General features: G+C 38.0%; 1 protein-coding gene across 4 annotated transcripts in view; it reads right to left on the reverse strand.

The window, feature by feature from the left end:
- The window catches only part of phkb (phosphorylase kinase, beta), a 93614-nt gene that overhangs the window by 5003 nt on the left and 67161 nt on the right, over positions 1-21450 (reverse strand). For 2 of the 4 annotated variants that reach the window (XM_079846003.1, XM_079846005.1), the window contains 9 exons: positions 16471-16554; positions 13227-13331; positions 12907-12989; positions 12741-12831; positions 11009-11067; positions 10682-10844; positions 10522-10603; positions 9930-9987; positions 7674-7764 (listed from right to left, as the gene is read on the reverse strand). In XM_079846003.1, the coding sequence (XP_079702129.1) occupies positions 7674-7764; positions 9930-9987; positions 10522-10603; positions 10682-10844; positions 11009-11067; positions 12741-12831; positions 12907-12989; positions 13227-13331; positions 16471-16554 (816 nt within the window). Of the gene's footprint in view, positions 1-7673; positions 7765-9664; positions 9756-9929; positions 9988-10521; positions 10604-10681; positions 10845-11008; positions 11068-12740; positions 12832-12906; positions 12990-13226; positions 13332-16470; positions 16555-21450 lie in introns of all 4 variants that reach the window. The other 2 variants (XM_079846004.1, XM_079846006.1) reach the window with 1 other exon arrangement.

The following is a 21450-nucleotide window of genomic DNA, read 5'->3' on the forward strand; positions in this document are numbered from 1 at the left end:
CTGTATGATTTTGAGATCCATCTTTTCACAGTACAGAGCACAATTGAAGGATTCAAACAAAACTATTAAAAAAGGGTCAAACATTCATTGATGCTCCAGAAGGAAACACAATGCATTAAAGGTCCCATGGCATGGCATTTTTCTATTATTTTATAATGTTTCCTGAGGTATACTTATATTGTTAGTATGATTTTTACATCATAAAATGTCATAACTTAGAAATAAAAGGCATTTTTTCTATACTGCTGTTTGCCCTCTGGCTGAATGCCCTGTTTCAAGAGGCGTGTCTGCTGTGAGACTTCAGTAAAAACGCCCACTGTTGTGATTGGCTGACATCTTTGCATTTGAAATGAGCGGAGGGGGCGTGGTTTAACGAGGTCTACGACGCACAAGCTGCTGCCAGAGAGACGGATGGACCTGAGTTCACTTCACATCAGTTCTCAGCATGTCTCAGTTCAGTGAACTGTTGTAGTTACTAGGATATACTTCAGGTTATTAGTTTATTTCCAGTCGGAGGGGCTGTCACTCATGTCAGAAAGTTAGTATCTTTAGTAAATTAGGGATCAGCGCGGTTCGGTTCACTAAAAAGAACCGATTCAAAAGAATGATTCATTCGCGAACCGGACATCACGGAGACGGAGCGATTGCAAAGTTATTTATAGTAACCACTGAGTTGTGAGAGCGCTGTCTGTCAGCGCGAGTTTATTGTGTTTGTATCTGAGAGTTCTGAATAAACACGAGTCCCAGTCACGCCGAGTCCGTCTTCATCATTATTCTACCAACTTTGTAACACATGCAATGTACCATTACAGCGAGATGAGCGAGTTAGTAAGTGTTGATTATAGCATTATTTTTAGATATGTTCCAATCATATGAAAAGCGTCAGTGACGCGCATTGAGTACACAGCGCAAACAAAGACACAACAGCAGTAATCGAATGTAATCCAGTTTATTGTGGGGATAGCTGGCTAGCCTAGCCGGATACCCTCACGCTTACCCCCCTTCTGCTTAATCTCGCGTCGCATTTGGTGCCTCCGCTGTGGGCCAGGTGCAGTACTGGGGGTCGGGGATGTCAAAGGCTGACCGGTCAGTGCAGCCCGAGCCTCGGCGTTCGTGAGGTTTATCTCTAAAGAGATGTGAGTCTGCCGATGTTGAGCAGAAACTCATGACTGTATGCACATTGTAGAACAGATAGACGCGACGAGGACGTACAAAAACACTGACTGTTTATTACAGTAACAACTGTTTACTTATGCATTTTGCACTACCACACCGTAACTGGATGATGCTCATTTGCACTGCCGACTGTTATTTACAGTACCAACTGTTTACATCTGTATTTTGCACCGTACTTCTAACTGTAATATGCAATCACTTTCCACTGCACTTTTACACTTTTTTTCGGATAGCTTCTGTCCATAATTTATTGCACTACCTTAATCCACTACCATATTCCTCATTTTAGCCTAACATATCATTGTATACCTCTATCTGTAAAATTCTGTTTATAGTAATAGCCATCTGTATATTATACTATATTCATAGTACATATCCACCTGTAAATTCTGTTTAAAGTAATAACCATCTGTATATTATTCACTGTACATATTCACCTGTAAATTCTGTTTATAGTAATAACCATCTTTCTATTTATAGATATATTTATATATATTCAGTACATATCCATGTCCTGCACTTATGCAAACGTTGTATATCCTGCACTTGCTGCTATTGCACTTCTGGTTAGACCTAAACTGCATTTCGTTGCCTTGTACTTGTACTTGTGTAATGACAATAAAGTTGAATCTAATCTAATCTAATCTAATCTAATAAGGTAGAAAACACGAAAACACTGTTCTGTCGGGAGAGAGAGAAGCTGCAGTGTGTGCACGAATAATAAATAATTAGCTACACATAAGAAAATCACTGATCACAGATCAGAAGGAACTGAAAAAAGACTTCTGTTTTCATTTATACATCCAAACACTCAGAAACTGCCTCGAGCGTTTGCATGGGCGTGCCAGATTCTCTGGGCGGAGGAAAGGGAGGTAACCGTTCCTGTGTGGACGTCAAAACAGGAGACTTCAGGATTGGCTAGTCTGGCCTGTCATTTTCTCAAAGGCAGAGAAAGACAGCCAGAACTCGGTTTTACACCGATCAACATTTCTATCCACTTGGGGACAATATTCAGGCTAGGGGAACTCATATTAATGTTGAAATACCTCATAAAATGAAAATTTCATGCCATGGGACCTTTAAAGGTGGGGTAGGTAAGTATGATCTAAAACACTTTTGTCCAAATTTGTTTAAACTGTCTTTATATGTCAATACATAATTAAAATTAAAGTACTCTGAAAAAGAGAGTATAAAAATCGAGTGACTCTAGACTTTTTAATCTGCAATAAACACCGCTCATTATTTTCGTTCGGGCCAAATCAAGTGATTGGCTTGGGCACCTGTCACTCTCTCTCGCTACCATGGCTACCACCGCTTTTGCTCAGGATCTGCCCACATGCGCGCACCCCACTGGCAGCCCTGCCAAAAAGACACATATTTTACCCCCCCAAACGCGATTTTTACCGGAGAAACACGATTGGGCTTGTTTTGGGCTAGTTTTGAGTAGCAATTGGGCGGGTTTTGTTGTGAAAACCTGGCAACCCTGGCGCACCCGTTTGAGTTCAAGAGGCTGTATTTCTGCTGGACAGGTAATCTTTCATTTTGATTATAAATTTTTTTGGTTTATGTTTTCATGAAGCATGTCTCACTAGCACACGTAGCTGGCTGCCTAATATAGCTAACATAACATTACTTAGCATAAAGTTACAATGTTATACACCTAGAGCCATTAGTAGAGAAGATAAATACTCAATATGCTTAGCTCAAGTTGATCGCTGTCGTGTTGAATTTCACAAAATGTAACTTTAGATAACAAAATGCATGTGTAAAAGCTAGTACACCGCATCCAGGAACTTTTTTTAGAACTAAGTTAGCTTTAGCTACTACCCTCTGTCTAAACTCTTTTACCATGTTCACCGGGAACTTTACCTGCACGTTTGTTTCGGCCCCTGGTTTGTTTTTATATACCAATGTTTTAACCCTATCTTGTATCTGTGTGTTGTAGACACGGTGTTGTGTGTGTATTTTGAACTTTACCAGTATCGTTATTCTAGCTTGAGAGTGAGTACTAAAAGACATCTTATTTGTTTATATTCATAATGATAAAGTTAGATTTTTTATTACATGTGATTCTGACATGATGTCACTACATGCACTCTGCTCCTTCTTCTCCGCTCCGCTCGTCTCAGGTAAATAATGCGTCAGCTGAACGGTCGGCGTGGCGCGTTCATGTGTTTTGGGGGCGTGGCTTTGGAAAAAGCCCAGAAGGGAGAAGGTGGAGTGAATGGAAATAATGACTTGTCTTTAAAACAGTCGTGAGAGGTCTACAGACACTCAATTTTCATACTTTCTTTTTCAGAGTACTTACATTTTAATTATGTATTGATATATAAAGAAAGTTTAAACAAATTTGGAAAAAAAGTTTTTTAACCAAATCCTACTTACCCTACCTTTAAGAGCTGGGGGGGGGGGGGGGGGGGGGTGAAAACTTTTGAGCAGGATGAAGAGGTCCAAATTTTTCTTATTTTGTTTAAATATTTTTTTTATTTTTTATTAAGTTCTGCCCTTCGAAAGCAACAGAAGATACTTGCATGCTTCCCGCAAGACAAATTAAGTACAATTTACCTTGATCTTCAAATTCAATAAGTTTTTACCCCCCGGCTCTTAATGCATCCTGTTTCCTTCTGAAGCATCAGTGAATGTTTGAACCTTTTGTAATAGTCGTGTTTGAGTCCCTCAATACAGTCACTGCTGGAGAGGATTAAAATAGGCAAAAGATGCTGGAAAACTGAAGAATGTGCAGGACCTGGAGGATTTTTCTGAAGAACGTTGGGCAGTTTAACTGCTCAGGACAAACAAAAGACTCAAGAACAACCATCACAAAACAAAACAAAAACAGCCGTGGATCATCCAAACGACATACGGTACTAAGAATCAATGGTTTTGGATGGGGTCATTTTAATAAATTCAGCAGTTTTTTTGTCTTGTGGACTATATGGAAAAAAATAATAATGTGAAATATCTTATTCAGGACAGTACTAAATAAAAAATAACATGTATTTTGTTCTCTCTTATTTAGTTTAATTATTCATATTTTTACATATTCTGCAAGCGGTTCACATACTTTTTCTTGCAACTGTATATATAATTTTTTTTTTACATGTATAGCGCAGATTTTTAATGAAGCAACAACATATTATAGCTAGGACAGAACAGGTAGGACAGCGCTCCTATGCAGCAGTTTACTGAGCATTTTATTTTAACAGTTTTAAATTTCAGTTACTGTGTGTGTGAAGAACGATTCATAGTGCTCTATTCTCCAGTGTTGTGATCTAACAGACACTCGGTAGAAAGTAACATGATTTAGAAACCGCAACATGTGAAAATGTTACGTATATAAATAGCCTGCAGGTATCGATTTTTAATGCGTTGCAACAATACATTGTATCGTTACACATTAGATCGATGTATTGTTACACCCCTAATACATGCATATCTAATAGGCCCTCTATCGCCAGGCACCTTAACCCTTCTCAAGGTGGACCACTCGTCCCTTCCAAGCCTGTTCACCTCAGCAAAATTGATCGTTTTTCCGCGTCTATTCATCCTTGGCTGTAAGAGCCCTCAATATCTCCTCCCTGCTTTCCGCTTACTAGACCGAGCTCTTGGTCGACATTGGAGAACAACTGGAGAAAGGGATGCCTGTTCTCTGGAAGGAGATCGTCACTGTCAATGAATTCCGTAATGCCTGCCAAGCTAGCGGGTTTTTTATGTCTCTCTCTGTGGTAGGAAAAAGTGCACTGTGGCTTAATCAATCTGATCTCCCCAATATTGATAGCGGGGCATCGCTGGAGCGCCGGTTGAGCCTGGCCATGCTCTCTTTGGTCCTGCTGTTGCTTCAATGCAACAGCTCTGGCATGACAAGACTGAGGAGTCAAACTTTGCCTTCCTAGAGGCCTGAGCCTCACCAGACGCCCTCTGCACAGCCACCTAATGCTATTTCCATAATGCAGACAGGGCTATAAAATCCTGCTGCAAGTCATCGGTCCAGCTTCGAATTCCTCAGTTCAAAAGACGAAGACTATCTGTCAGCGAGATCAGCCACCCCAATCATTCTTTGTTAAGAACAATTGGTTCACATCGATCGATCTGAAAGATGCTTTTTTAGATTGTGATTATGTTATCTATTTAGCGGCTATCGCTGCATGTCATATTAGGTTTGAGGCACTATAGTGGGGCAACACCTTATTCGTAGATTTATGAAGGGAACTCACCCTTCTCTTCCAGTCAGTAGAAAATCGGTTCCAGAGTGATGGAAAGCAAAGCCTCCATGGTGCTGGAGGCTTCGTCTCTACAGCTGGAAAATGTTTCCCATGTGAGGCGATTTAACTTTTCACCTTTCTCCCACCTCCTTTCTCCTCGACGGAAGATCAGAGGTTGAGCACCTTGTGTGCTGTACGTGCCTTGCCAGTTTACTTAGACAGGACCAGCTCTTTCAGGAGAAGCGACCATCTTTTCATCTCTTGGGCTCCCCCCACACACAGGGAAACCCTTTTCCAAGCAACGCCTCTATCATTGGCTTGTGGAAGCTATATCTTTGGCATATGAATCTAAGGTGGAGTGCAGGGGGGCTCCAGGGGGGCTCAGAGCACACTCCACTAGTGATAAGGCTGCCTCTTGGGCTCTGTTTAAGGGGGTTTGCTTGCAGGACATGTGACGCTGCTAGCTGGGCCTTTCCCCATACGCTTGTCAGATGCTACTGGCTCGATGTTCATTCTGTCCTGGGGAGAGCTCTTCTTAGCTTTGTGCTAGGCCCTCTACCCCTCTTTAAGCCTGGGCTCCCTGTCACTAGCATGTTATTTGTACCCTCACCTGGCAGCATACAATTTCATGTTACCAGGTTTATTCTTGAATGCATGTTACCACATGTCATTTCTTTCATTGCTGGTGTTTCACCCTCACTTTGTGTGGTCTGTTACTTTGTGAAGTGTCATGCACTGTCTTCCCAGGTGACCGTCCTCTGCCTTTCAGGGCCTTGCTGTGAGTGTATTGGGCAACCGGGGAGCTGTCAATATCTCCCATAAGTGGATCTCGAACACGAGATAATAAAAGAGAACAGTAGGTTACTAGGCGTAACCCCGGTTTTCTGAAACATTGAGTGGAGAGTTTCACTAAGCTTTCCCTGCTTGCTGCACGAGAAGTGAATATGCTCACTAAGGAAAGTGCAGGTGCTTTATGCAATTTGGTAAGGGGCAGTCCCTTACCTGGCATTGGGCATGCGCTCCTGTCTGTCAGGCCAGACTTGGTGCAATTGGATGCTTCTGCAGAGGTCAGGTACGGATGCCCTTCCCATAGGTGGATCTCTCCACTCAATGTTTCAGAGAACCGGGGTTCCAAACAATAACCTATTTTTTTCCTATTTTTCCTTATTATCGCATGGCGGGCCAAATCAAAGGTCATCAGGTGCCACCTTTGGCCTGTGGGCCCTGGCTTGGGGATCTCTGATATATATGAATACCACTGTACACTGTATTATCAAAAGATAGCAGAAATTTCACAAAAACAAGTCGGCTTTTAAAAGATTTATTAGGGTAAAAATCTATTTGGGTACTTTGTGGTTATCAAATATAAGAAAAAAAGCTGTAACTGCAAAATTGCCTCAGAGAAGGGACTTCATATTTGGGAAACATCTAGTATGGTTTGTTAGCAGATGCCACTAGGTATTTGGTTATATTTTGTTATCTATGCAATACAAATTATCTTTTTTTAATCTGTGTTAAGTATGTGGTGGCTTGCTTTGTATTATATGCTGTTGTATCTCCTTATAGTTCCCAGCAGACATCAATATTGCTCTGCTATGGCAATTTACCCAAATACACATTAAGCAGGGAGCACATAGAGAAGGGCTTGGCTTCTTTAAATTAAATAAGGCTAAGAGACTCTATGTTTCTACATGCAGGTCAGCTCAGACTGCTCTTGTATGCAAAGAATGACCCATTTTCAAACCAAAACGTACCCATTTATCTTACCCACAACATTAGGCCCCTAGGATGCAATTTATATGCAGATTCACTGCTAGTGTGCTACTCTGATGAATCATTTCACAACCACCAGGGGCTAAGCACGACTATGTTGGGAAACTATGGCAGTTCATTAAACAAACACTCCACACCACATGTAATGTTTGTCTCAACACAAAGCAAATAAAAGGTAAATGTACACTGATGGTAAATGTAACGCACAAACAATGGGATGGTTGCAGGCGTTCTGGGTAAAAGCGATTTTTGCTGCAAAAGGAGTAGTTAAGCGTCAAATGAAAGCAGGTTAGCATTGCCAGTGATGACTGATGCAATTAGCTATTATTCTGTTGTGTAAAAGAAAGAGGAGTCCATCATGACTTCGGCATACAACTGATGTGAAGAGAAAACATTCAAAGCTCATTTTAACCTACTCACTATAATCAGTGAACATTAAAATGTTGGATTTCATTCAATTTTTGACTTGTTTGTTCATTACTTATCAAATGATTTAGGCCCCCGTTCCTGTTTTTCACTTACCTGCTTGCCATGCACTAAAACACTAGTAATGCTCGGTGCAAGGCTGTCCACTAGTTTAGATAAGAGACTGGCAGCAAGGCGCACAATGGACCTGGTGAACACAACACAATACAACACAACAGAGATATACTCACTCATTCAATGGAGCCAAACATAAATTGGACTAGACTACAGTCTATTATAAAATATAGCTTATTCCTAAAAGTTATACACTACTGTTCAAAAGTTTGGGGTCATAAAGATTATAAAATAAATTATTACTTTTATTCAGAAAGGATACATTCAATTCAAAATATAGTGAAATGTGACATTTACAATGTTACATAAGTTTCCTATTTCAAATAAATGCTGAGTAACAAATCAGCACATTTTAAATGTTCTAAAATGTATTAAAATAGAAAATAACAGATATTCTTATGTAATAATATTTTCACAATATTACTGTTTTTACTAGCCTAGAAATCTAAACGCGCCTTAGCGGCAGCAAATCTAATTTGCAGCCAGGGTAGTCTAGCAACTCTCCGTTGGCTTGCGAGCTGGAAAAAACAAACTCTGGTCAGGCCAATCACATCGTGTATAGAGTCGGTGGGCGGGCTTAACATAATGACGGCAGAGTTGCGGCGGTTCCGCGTGCTACTTGTAAACAAAGAAGCTGGCGAACAGCAGTCTTTCGAAACGGCTTTGGCCGCAGCTCTGGAAGACTTGGAGTTAAGCTTTTCTTTGAGAAAAGAACAAAGAACGGCACTGAAGTCATTCTTAAGAAAAGAAGACGTGTTCAAAGTTTTGGCCAGGCAAGTTTATTCTATCAACTAGCTCCGCTTCACCTTCTTCGTTGCTCTGGTTGGTTGTAGCGCTATCCTATTGCGTGCAATGGAAATTTGAAAGACAACCCCCTCTATATATAAATCCCCCCTCTCGGATTGAGCCCTGCCAATGGTGAGTTCCCAGACCCAACATCTTCATGTTTTTACTGTATCTTTGATCAAATAAAATGCAGCATTGGTGAGCATAAGAGACTTATTTCAAAAACATTTTAAAAATCCTACCGACCCAAAACTTTTAACCGGTAGTGTATACAAGACTTGCTGGCTCATAAGCAATGGCAAATAATATAGTCGGAGCTCAACAGTAATTCATTTCACATATATCACCAAAAAGACTTGTTACAAGAACTTTGTGAGCCACGACAAACTTCTTTGAACTTCAGATTTTTTGAAGTCTAATTGTAATGCAGCATGATGCTCATTTGAATAAATTAGATGTTGCTATATTCAAAGATTTTGACCCCCTGTAGCATTTAAATCATTAATATTTAAAACTGGGCCCTCTGGGATGAAAACTATCAGGAGAGCTTGGCATCTCAAAGTGACAAAATGGCATTGGGCATTTAAACTATGCTGTTGTTGCTCCTGGACTGAAGTTACACTTCCTACACTTATGTAATTTACATTTACATTTATTCATTCATTTATTTGGCAGGCGCTTTTATGCAAATTAACTTGCAGTGTATTCAGGGTTTATGTTTTATTAGTAGGTGCGTTCCCTGGAAATTGAATACATGACTTCAGCTTAATTTGAGCTACAGGAACTTATTTTAATGTTCACCAATTTCATGTTTAGCTGATGGATTCCTTTAAGCCTTTTTTTATACATATATAAAAAAGTGTTATCTGCCACAGACACAATGGAGTTTAGCTCACAAACAAATTGCAAATGAAACACTGTTACAGTGAGACTCCAGCTAAGAGATATCATTTTGTTTTACTTCAAAAAAACATATTACATAGGTGCAAAATAACAATTATAAAAGAAAAATAATGAGCTGGATTTTTTTTCTGTGCATGATCATAACAGCTTGACTGAGCGGATGTAAAGAAAAACAACAACAACAAAGGATGAGTGCTGCGTGCTCATAAGTTAACATATCCTTCGGCACAGAGTCAACAGTTATACCACACATGCAGAGGTCGTATACCCCACCGGCCAATTACCTGCTTGCCGTGGACCAACATAGTGGTTATATGAGGAGCTATAGAACCAGCAAACTTCTGGATAACGGCCGCAGCACAACGCACCGCCAGCCTACATGAGGTTTGCGTGTTTAAAAATATATATGTGCATAGTGTGTTTAGTTGCATGTAACAGGTAAAAACAAAAATATATATCAAGAGTTGATAATTTTACCCAACTATAATAAGAAAATAAGTGAAACTCTAAATGCTTCCGGTGAGTGCAGTGAAAAGAGGAAAAACTTACCAAAGCTTCCTGCTCCCAGCTCTTCTGTAGATTCTCTCCAAGTCATCCTTGAGATTCTCTGGACATAAAGAATGGCATGTTAACCATAAAATGCGTATTTTCAGCCTTAGTGTAGTATATAAGAGAACATCCCTGGAGCATTTAGGCCCAAAGACACGTGGAAGTGCTGGCTTGCAAAATAAAATCACATATAAGCATGTATTTAATCGCTCCACGCTTGTTCAATAGGTCCATTTAAGAGTGTGAACAGTCTTGAGCTACGAGATAAACTGTAGATACGGGAATTAAGACCACAACAAGGGTGTGAACTAGCATTGCCAACCCACTTGCTTAACCATGAAGGCACTAAATGGATTACAGCTGTGGACATTTCATTCAGATGAGCTTTAAAAGCAGCCATGCAGTAAGACGTGTCTTGTGGCTCTTTAAAAGCTCACCATTTCAATAGTGCTGAAATACTCTGGCCTTACACATTTAATCATTAAAGCGTTAGTAAAAATACCTGACATTTCAGAAGTAGAGAAATCATTTCACTGAACTAATAATAAATATCTCATTAATTATGTACTATTTAGGTGATCAAACCACATACCATTTTTATCGAAGAAGTCTGGGCCTTCTTTTTTGAGGAGAATGCTGGCCAACTGGGCTTGACTGGCAAGACAGTCACAGTCCTGATAACAGAATATGAGTTATATAAGAGGACCTATATTAAACTCATAATCACACACAGGCAGGGCATTAAGGCTCACATTGAATTTCTGCACAATCTCAAATGTGGATTTATGGAACCATTCCTCGACGTTGATCTCGGGCTGCTGCTCCAGGTCAGAGGCGTTCGGCGTGCTGGTTTGCCGCTTCACCTTCGAGTGCTTGGGCAACTCCAGTTCCTCAAAGCTCTTAAACTCTGGGATCCTACACAGAGGAATGTATTATGGAAAAAGGAAATGGATTATGAATTTACTGTATGCATCAGAGACTGAAAAGAAAATGTAATTTCCATTACCTCAATAAGTTTACCATATTGAACATAAAGGTGAAGAGGAAAATAAATGGTGTAAATGGAGGTTAATTCTTACTCAGCTTCATTGACACGTAGGAAATCCAATTGCTCCACCACAGCGCCTGATATCAGGGTCTATCAGTTTCCACAAAGAATGTTACATTAGACCATAGGGAATACACAGGCATTTAGATAAATCATGTAATAATACATTATAATACAATATGTTCTAAATTACCGTTAATCAACACACTAAGCGTATTTGAGTATTGGTTGATGCTAATTTTCATACAAAATATTTCACATAGGGAACCTGAATAAAGACGATGCATTTGCACAATACACATGTATTGTAATTATTAATTTATTTCAGTGAAAATAGATACACTGTAAAAAAAAAAGCACCCTATTTATTGTCTGAAAGCATGTTATTGAACTTACTGTGAAAGACTGAAAAATGTTTATCTCATAATTTTGAATCCATTTCGGTAACATTTTAGTTTAGGGTCCAATTCTCGCTATTAAATAGTTGCTTATTAGCATGCATATTACTAGGATATTGACTGTTTATTAGTACTTATAAATCACATTTTAATGCCTTATTCTGGATGACCATATTTTACATCCCTTAATCCTACCCAATACCTAAACAAAACAACTACCGTACTAACTATTAAGTTAGTATTAAGCAAACTATTAAGCAGTAATTAGGAGGTTTTTTTGAGGAAAAAGTCCTAGTTAATAGTTAGTTAATAGAGAGAATTGGACCCTAAACTAAAGTGCGACCAAAATTTCACAATTGATATTCTGGTGAAACGACAGACTTCTTTCTGTGATATATGTCAGACATCTCCAATCATCTGTATTAACCCCCCACCCTATTTTTTTTTTTTTTTTTTTAACAATTGACTGCAAGCTGCCAATCACATCTGCCTCCATCCAATCAACAACCAAGTCCCCACCCTTACTTTTCAATAATCTGTATCACTCGGGAGTCTGGTGTATGTCACAACAAAGCAGAAAAGTCTCTACTTCTATTACATTGTGACTTAAAACTTCAGCTCGCACACAGATGGTTGAACATTGTCCTTAAAATCTGTCTGTCATATAGCAGAATTTATGTTTCTTTCATTTATAACAAATAATCCAGGTCCCAAGGCTTCACAATTTTCTATTAAAAATCCTGTAAAAAAAATAATGGTTTCCACAAACATATTAAAGCAGCAAAACTTATTATAATAAGAAAAGTTTTTTTGAGCATCAAATCAGCATATTAGATTGATTTCTGAAGGATCATGTGAAACGGAAGACTGGATAATGTCATCGCAGGAATACATTACATTTTAAAATAGATTAAAATACAGTTCTTTGCTTTTAAATTGTAACAATATTTCACAATATTACTGTTTTAATGCATTTTTTAAATCAAATAAATGCAGTCTCTGTGATCATAAAGAGACCACATCTTAACAACCCCAAACTTTTGAAAGTTAGCGTATATTCCACCTAAAATCATCAGGACTGGTTGTGCTTGTGTTCAGTGGCCTAAACTTAATCACCAAGAGATTTTTGATTTTATAAGACTGAGGAGGAAATATGGGTATCTGGTGTTATTAATAATTTAAATAATAATTTTAAAACTATACCATATTTTAATAATACTTACATTTTTAAAATGCTTAAAAAGTTTAATATTCTTTGTAAGAGGTGTGTGTGTGTGTGTGTGTGTGTGTGTGTGTGTGGGGGGGGGGGGGGGGTTATCATTACGAATCATTACATATAAAATAATTTCTTCTAAAGAGCAGCACCTGAAGCCTGTCCACATGAACTTTGACTCCTCCAATGTTTCCCTTCTTAAAAGATGCCAGCATGTCCAGGATGGGGTTGAATCGGCTCCCCCTAGCAAGAAAGAGATGACATTACTGTACCTCTCATAAATAAAACCAGGTTCTGGCTGATTGGAGAGCTTCTTACTTAATGTTATCCTCTCTGATAAGGACCAGGAAGAGAGGCCGGCCTGGCATCTTCCAGTACTGCTTAATAAACTGCAAGGCATTCTGTAAAACACATGTAAATACTACCACATTAATACAAGCACAGTGCAGACAGCAAGAGAAACACTCTGTAACTCTGAGGGCTGACACTGATGATTTATGGGGAACGTTTCTGTCCATTGCCCATTTTCTGCCCTAAATTTGATTCTTTCTTTATATAGAAAGATAGACAAAGTATGGAACAAAAAGTGAGCCCTCTTCTTACATCGTCTGAGGAACCAGTGAGGTGTGATATCTCACCTTAATATCATCTATCAAAAGCATGACATCCTGGGACAAGTAGAAGTCGCTGAGATCAAAGACAATTGGATAGCAGACCACAGTCTTTCCAAGGATTCGATAAATCTGAGGGGGAGAGAAATGACCTTTTGCGTTACCTGCAACTATATGGATGAATGTTAGATCTAGACATATACTTTACCTCAAATAAATCCATTCGGAACAGACAGACACAGGAACATCCCTCTAACTCGCTACTAAAGTCCTGTATATTTCCCACCACTGCCATACTAAACTTAATCAATTTCCATCAAACACAGAAGATCATTACTCTGGAGTTCCTATTTTTATCTTCCCCAAATGTCATCATGCTTAAACTGCCTGTAGGCAGTGAGGCTCAGCAGTTTTAGAACAGAATAATAGACTTATAATCAATCATCTACACCTCTTGACATGATTTAGGTTTGTGTGCAGTTAAAGGGATAGTTCACCCGAAAACACAATTTCTGTCATCATTTACCCGCATGCCGTTACAAATTATTATTTTTTTTTGTTGAAAAAAAGGTATTTTGAAGAATCTTTATGACAAGTGGCTGTTAAAGGGGTGATGAATTGAGAAATCAACTTTGCTTTGAGCCTTTGATATATAAAAGTTAATCGTGATATAAGAATATCCTGTATGTTTCGGAGCTGAAAACTTCCTTGTTAGTCAAAGAAAAGCTTTTATTGACACCAGGCCCAGAAAACACTCGATCTCAGAATATGTCAACCATTGACATCATAGAATGCAGAAGCGCCGCCTCAAGCCCGCCCACCGACTCGTGGAGCTAAACGGATCGCACTACCGAGCAATAAACATGCTGGTTTCAGCTCACGTGCGTAAGACATTGCACGTTTGTTCGCTTAATTTCACCGCGGAATCGACTGTAACCAAGATACAGGTTGAGACTGGATATGCAGACATATTGAGATTAAAACACAATGCTGTACCTTCTATATTGGATCCGACAGGAATGGTGCAACACACTTATGTTATGCGAGTAAAACGTGTTTTTTATGTGTGTTAGTATTGAATTGTTACAGATAGTTTGATATCTATTGATTACATACCTTAGCACGCGGTCACAGGCTCCTTTATTTGAGGTGATATTGGTTCATTCGTGATCAGACTCAGACTTGTAACGTTATGGGCCAGTGCTCGCAAAGCCCAATGTCCCGGGGCTATGTGTTTTTCAGATGGGCTAACAAAACGCATCACCGGCCTGCCGATGGGCTATCTTAAATAGTGAAATAATATTCCTTTCTTGTGCGTGTGTGTGTGTGTGTGTGTATACAGTTCACGGTTATATTCACCTTTTCAGGCCGGCCAAGTAATAAAAAAATAACATTCCAATCAATCGCGGGTGAATGAGAGATGAATCATTGTGTTTGTTTGATAAAGATATTTTGCGAGTCCTGTGAGCATTTCCCCAGACGCTTTCAAAACAATCCCCACATGTACTAAGGGGAGCTGAAGCTCATTAAATATGCAAATCTTATCCAATCCTAGCCGTGGGCGTTTACTTCCAAGTCTTCAGTGCGGCACGCCATCAAAACCAAGCGTTTCTTCAGAGAGCCTCAAAAGGCAGAAAATAGCCTATTACTTATTCATTATGATGTTTTTGAATGTAAAAACCACGCAAACGTCATAAGTTGACCTCAGACAACATTATAAAATAATTTAAAAAAGCCAGTTCATGACCCCTTTAAGGTTAAAATAAATGTAAAAAAGGACCCATAAAAGTACTCCATATATAAATTGAATGCTATTTTCCAAGTCTTCTAAAGCCATATGATGGCTTTGTGAGGAAAAACAATGAAATTTAATTTAATTTAATTTAATTAAAATTTAATTTAAGTAACAATAAAATCATTAATCTTACCTTACCTCTTAGTAATATGTTAATTCAAGAGCTGCAAACTGCTGCAACCAGATCATTTGTGAACAAATCAGTATACATGAATGAATTGTTCAGTTCAAAAAGTCAGCCATATTATCTGGTTCCCTGAAAAGAACAGCTCACTGAAGCAAGATTATCAGTCAATATCCATTTTAGTCTGTTCCTCACAATTTGACACCTTATGGGTTAGAATATAGAGTACGTCTAAACCCCTTTTTCGGACGGTAATTGTTTCTCGTGGGGTCATAAGGTATTTTCATCATTGTCGGGGCTAGTCAGCAATTTTATTGCCGTCCGAATCCAGAATGTCAGTGTTTTTCTCCCACCACCCGCGTAAAAATCCCTGGCCAAATTACCTACTGTTTTTTGACAAACACCAAGGTCGTGTGGTAATTTAATTTCCGCCTGAATCCACATCTCTGAATTTTCAAGAATATATCACTTCAAAATTCACTGTTTATATCCTTTTTGACCACTGCAGAGCACCATACGGTTGCGCTTCGCTGTAATTTGGATGCATTTTAAAGATCTAGACTATTATTACTGAAATGCTGGCAAGTATTTACAAGAGCAATATATTTCATCACCGCTCAAAAAATAAAAAGAAGAAAAGCATGTAAACATTTGAAATGGGCCGTTATTACGGCAGCAATTACATATGTTAAAATAACCAAGCAGCATTATGTTTACCTCATGTAAATAAGAGGCTGTATTAACTTATTTCCGCTCATTTCCATGTGGAATAAAATTACATCCTTTATTTTGAGAAAAATGACAAGACAGAAAACCATTTTAACTATAATGTGCGTCTATATATCTTCATATGTTAAACAGATTTAAATAATTAAACAATAATTAGGATATAATTTTCCTATTATTAAATTAAATTAAATATGCATTTATTCTTATTATACCAAGCATATGACATTTTATTTACAACATACAATCAAGTTATTGACCACGTGAGCAACTCGCTCCTTCACCGTGAACAAATCACCATCCGAATGCACAAGTTTTATCACTGAGGTGGCATGCAATTTTATTTCCGGACTTACACATGAGAAACAATTACCGTCCGAATAGGACTTTATATATGACTTTTATAGTGTTTTTGGTGGGTATTTTGTACCGAGTACATAATGACCGTGAATTATTCCTTTAAAGGAGAGAAGGACTAATATTTAATTATCATAGGCAGTGTGTTACTCGGAGCCTCTGAGATATTAAAAGGATTAACCACAAATAACTGTAATAAGCAGGAGCTTTTTGCAATGTTTGCATTTCCTGTCAGGAGAGGTTGTGACAGCAAACAAAACATTGTTTACCTTGCAAGTGCCAATGCAGCCAACAGGCCTCTCCGGTCTCCCACTCAAACCGAGCTTCTTATTGATGGCAAGGAAGCGGTATGCCTGGAAAAATACACACACACAGACACACACACAGAGTATATATACATCACACTCATTAAGGACTAGAATGGCTTTGTGTGGCCATTATGTGTGTAAAGGTATTATCTGAGCTATTATAGTACAGGCACCATGCTGTTTAATTCATAACATGCATGTTTTGTTCAATAGTTGATTCTGAAATGCTAGTTATTTCCTTGTAGAAAAGGTCAACAAAGCAATCATGATGGGATATGTAGGCTTTTGTATGACTGGCTCTCAGTGAAGACTGCGGGTATTGTTGAGTGGTGCACAAAATATCATCAGATAAAGCTATATCACATGGGGATCAACTGTTGCTGTGAATATTAATATCCCCTCATACTTGGTATAACACATAGGCCTGTGGCTTAGATTAAGCCAGAATTAGGCCTTAGTTCAATTAGGACATTTGAGTAGATGAAAGAAAACATGAAGAAAAAAAACATTACTGGTGTCATCTTGAGACAAAACAATGGCCTGACATATTTTGAGATATGTCAGAGCAAGTTGCTTTCAATTAAAACAATGCATTTTAGTCTGGGACTAGGCTTAAGCCTTGTCTGTGAAACCGAGAGATAGTGTGACAAAGAAGAATCCAGACATAGCAGCTTACCTTGCAGTTTTAAATTGGTTCAGCGTACCACTGCGATATTGATTTTCACAAAGTCTTAGTTCCAATAATTAAGACAGAGATCTGACTAATTAAGCCATTACTTGAGCATAACACTTTCACAACACTTCCTCCTGACCTCAAGAAAGCTGCTCTCTTCTGTATCACTAATGACTAATTTATCATTTAACTGATACTTTTATCTCAACTTACAGTACACTTATTAGTCTCTGGTCCCTTGGAGCAACCTAGTGTTAAGTGCATTACTCATGGGTACAGTGTTTTTAGTTCATGGTTCCTTTCACTTTCACTTTCCAGCCTAGATGAATGCAAAACTGTGCTTATCAAAAGCTCACCATAATGCTAGTGTGCCCAAGTCTAATAAGACTCATGCCATTTTGTATATCAAATGTCTGAAAATATGACATTTTATGACATATTTTGTCTGCATTCCACATCATGACACACAACTTAAAATGGCAAAAAATACAATATCAGGGCAAACACAGAACAGTAAAGAAGAAATTTGCATGATTTATTAATGCGAATATACTGGGAATTGTAGTCCTGCCTCCCTGCCACCCTATTTCACCACTTGGTCCACCCACTTGGAGATCTATGGCCTCGTCACTGCTCAGGTTTGCCTTTCAATCTAAATCTATGGGATTTTTCAGTCATTTTATTGTCTCCCAAGCAGAAATCACAAGATTTATGGCTTAGAAAAGTAATAGTACACTTCTCTTGAAGCGTGGCAAGCTAAAAGTCTAATAACAAACCCCTCACCCACCGTATAGCGACGCTTGCCTCAGTAATAATATTCCAGTGCAGAGAGTACAAAGTCAGCATGTGCAGACATCTTTACGACATTAGATGGAGCTCTATTTCTCTCTGACCTCCTGCAGTTGACATTCTCAGAATAAAACTCCAATACAAAAGTGTACTGCACAACACAAAGAAAAAAAGAAGAAAAAAAAACAGAACAATAAGCCCCTGCTGAGGAGAATTCAGCTCATATCCAACCGAAACAGGAAAATAGCTGCTAATTTAGACAAAATCCAGTTGTCAAAATGAACATTTCTGAGAGAGCTTTATGCTCCAGAACTCTTTTTCTCTCGTCGCGGATCTCTGTACCTTGGAAAATTTGTGTGCAGAATAGCAATGAGGGGAAGACACAACTGAATCGAGAGCGCCCTGCCTCTAATCAGGAGCTCAACATGCCTGACACGAAACCTGCAAATGTCACGCATGTTAAGCCTGTAGCACATCAAGAGGGGCAGTGAAGCCAGTGTGCTGATGTTGAAACAAACCTCTTTAATACGCAGGATTCTACTATAAAGAGGTTCACGCTCGTATCGCTTTCTGCAGCCTTGTCGCTCGAATTAGAAACAGCATGTCAACCTAAGAACTGCTCTCTTATCTGCCTTGTATTTTACATGATTATTCAAGAATATCATGCAAAAGGATTTGTAACAGATAAGGCTGTTTATTATGGCTGTACAACTGATCAAATAAATAATTTTAAAACAATTAAAGCTGCAACAATTAAGGAATTGTGGAAAGTGTTAAGAGCTTTCCATTTTGATCTACACCCACTGTGTCAAAATGTTTTTGCAGCAATTGAGTATTGTAACCAATCGCAGAAATTTCTGCAAGAATGCAATGGCAAATCAGATTCAGTTTACAGGTTATCGGTAAAGACAACTGATCCTAATGAGCAAGTTTGCATAAGCAGTCTGATCCATGAAAGCATTTTCAATCTTTGCTGTGGCATACAATAATGAGGGCTGAGGAAACATCATCTGACACTCAAAAAGAAGCTTTAGAACCAAAGTGAAGGCATAGACATTAATTTAGAAAGATTTTAGATTTGCATGTTGCACCACTCACCATGTAGTCTGAGTAATAGCCAACATGCATTGCAAGTAAGAGATTATTATCAACAATATAATCAATAGGGTGAAGACAGTGTAAATAAGCAAGTGTAGACAGCTTCAATGATTATAATGGGTTATATTATAATTATAAATTATAAAGGGTTTCCCAGGGTTTCCGCGGGTCTTAGAAAGTCTTAAATTCAATATCATGGCATTAAATTAGGGCCCTATGATTTCCGCTACGCGGAAAACATGTACTGAATCGCAGAATCCATTCATAAAAAGGGAATTTACTGTATAATGCGGAATGTCCCAGAATTTGTCAACTTTTGGATGAATAAATCAAAAGGGTCAGTACACTTTAAAGGGATAGTTCACCCAAAAATGAAAAACAGAATTTGGTAAAAAATTAAATCTACCTGTCAGCATCTGGTTTAAGACATGGGCTGCGTCCGAAATCGAATACTTCTCTATAAAGTATGCAAAAAACAGTACGCCAACAGAGTAGTATGTCCGAATTCATAGTATTCGAAAAACAGTAGGTGAAAAGTACCCGGATGACCTACTACTTCCAGCGAGATTCTGGAGTGCGCATATGATGGACACTTTACTATCCCATGAGGCCGCGGGAGACGATTTATGAATGGAGGTGATGGGATGCAACTGACGCTGGTAGGTCACATGATCATGAAACATGGCGTATGTAGTACGTCCGGATTACATTCATACTACATTCATTCATACTATATAGAACATACTTTTAACGGTCGCAAAGTTTGTTCAAATTCAAATGTAGTATCTACTCACATAGTACGCGATTTCGGACACAGCCATGTTTTATTTGGGCGGTAAATAATGACGCAAACACCAGTAAATTGGCTAGTGCAAACCTTTGTAAATCACCTTGTATGATTCATTTAAATCATTTGAGCCTGAAAAGGAATCTCCTACAAATGCATATGCAATAAGGTCAGCAGCAAAAATAACCCTGTCCACACCTTTTCAGTGCTAATTTATCACTGCGGTCTTTAGTAAATCCTGACAGTAGTTTTTTAATGCCAAAAGAGGGTTTGCGCTGGCGCAAGCTGTTAATAGATCTGGCCCTTAATAATTCTGTTAAATTGTATGTTTCATAATTTCAATTAATTAGACTTTTGGCTAATATATTTTAATTTAACCATTAAAACTAAAATTATAATTGCATGCACTGCAAAAAAAGTACAATTATCTAAACATCCTTAAATCAAGATGCATTTACTTGACATGCAAATAGAAGAAATTAAGTCCTGTTTTGTTTTCTAAGAAATTTAACAAAATTAAGTGTTTATGCTTAAAACAAGAACAAGAATTAGGTTTAAGTTTAAGGATTAAGTTTAAACCCATTGGCAGATATTTGTTCTTGTTTTGATAATAAATCACTTTTCACAAGATCACACATTTTCTTATGTAATTTTGCTTCTCAAGTAAATGTATCTTGATTTAAGAATCTTTTAGATATTTGCACTGGAATACAAGACAAAACTACCGAAAAAGAACATCACTTTTTTGTAGTGTGATCAGAAGGGTTTGGTAAAAGTTGTTTCCATATTCTAGTGTTTGGGAGCAGAGCTGTTCAAACTTTAAGCTATTTTTTGGATTTGTTGGATTTATATTTTCAAACTTTGAAGTGTTGCTAATACAGCTCATTGTGTGCATCCTAGACATTTATATTTAAATAACATACTGGCGTGTTACTGTATGTTCCCTTCAATTTATTCCTTACATTGTCTTTAATTGGTCTTAAATTTACCTTCATAAAACCTGCAGAAACCCTGTCTCCAGAGTCCAAAACTCTGCATGGCCTGCACAGTAAAAGAAAGATTTATTGATTATAGCAGGACTGGAGAATTTCAGTATTGTTGTGTTGCTAGATTTCCGTGTATAATTTATTCAGAATTTGGACACATTTTGTTTTGAGTGATGCTACTCAAAAAATAGACACTGGCTTGATTTACTTATTTATGGATTAATATAATTTATTTAATATAGAATTGATTTGATGTAGGATTAATTAAACTACAATACCATTCAATACTTTCTATGCATCAAAGAATCATAAAAAAATATTTTCAACATTGATAATAATAATAATAATAATAGCACATTGATAACAATAATCAGAACATTAGAAAATATTATTATTTTCTGAAGGATCGTTTGATATGGACTGGAGTAATTATGGCTGACCACAAACTTTTGCACGGTATTGAAAATGAATACAAATGAATAATTAAATAAATCATTTTATCCAAAAATATCAAAAGAAAATAATCAACTGTTAAGATTCCTCCTATCTAAAATAATTATTCTAGGAATTAAAATGTGTATTATCAGTCAAGTGTGATACTGTGTCAT

Source organism: Gobio gobio (assembly GCF_949357685.1).
Source record: "Gobio gobio genome assembly, chromosome: 2".
In the NCBI taxonomy this organism is placed as follows: Eukaryota; Metazoa; Chordata; class Actinopteri; order Cypriniformes; family Gobionidae; genus Gobio; species Gobio gobio.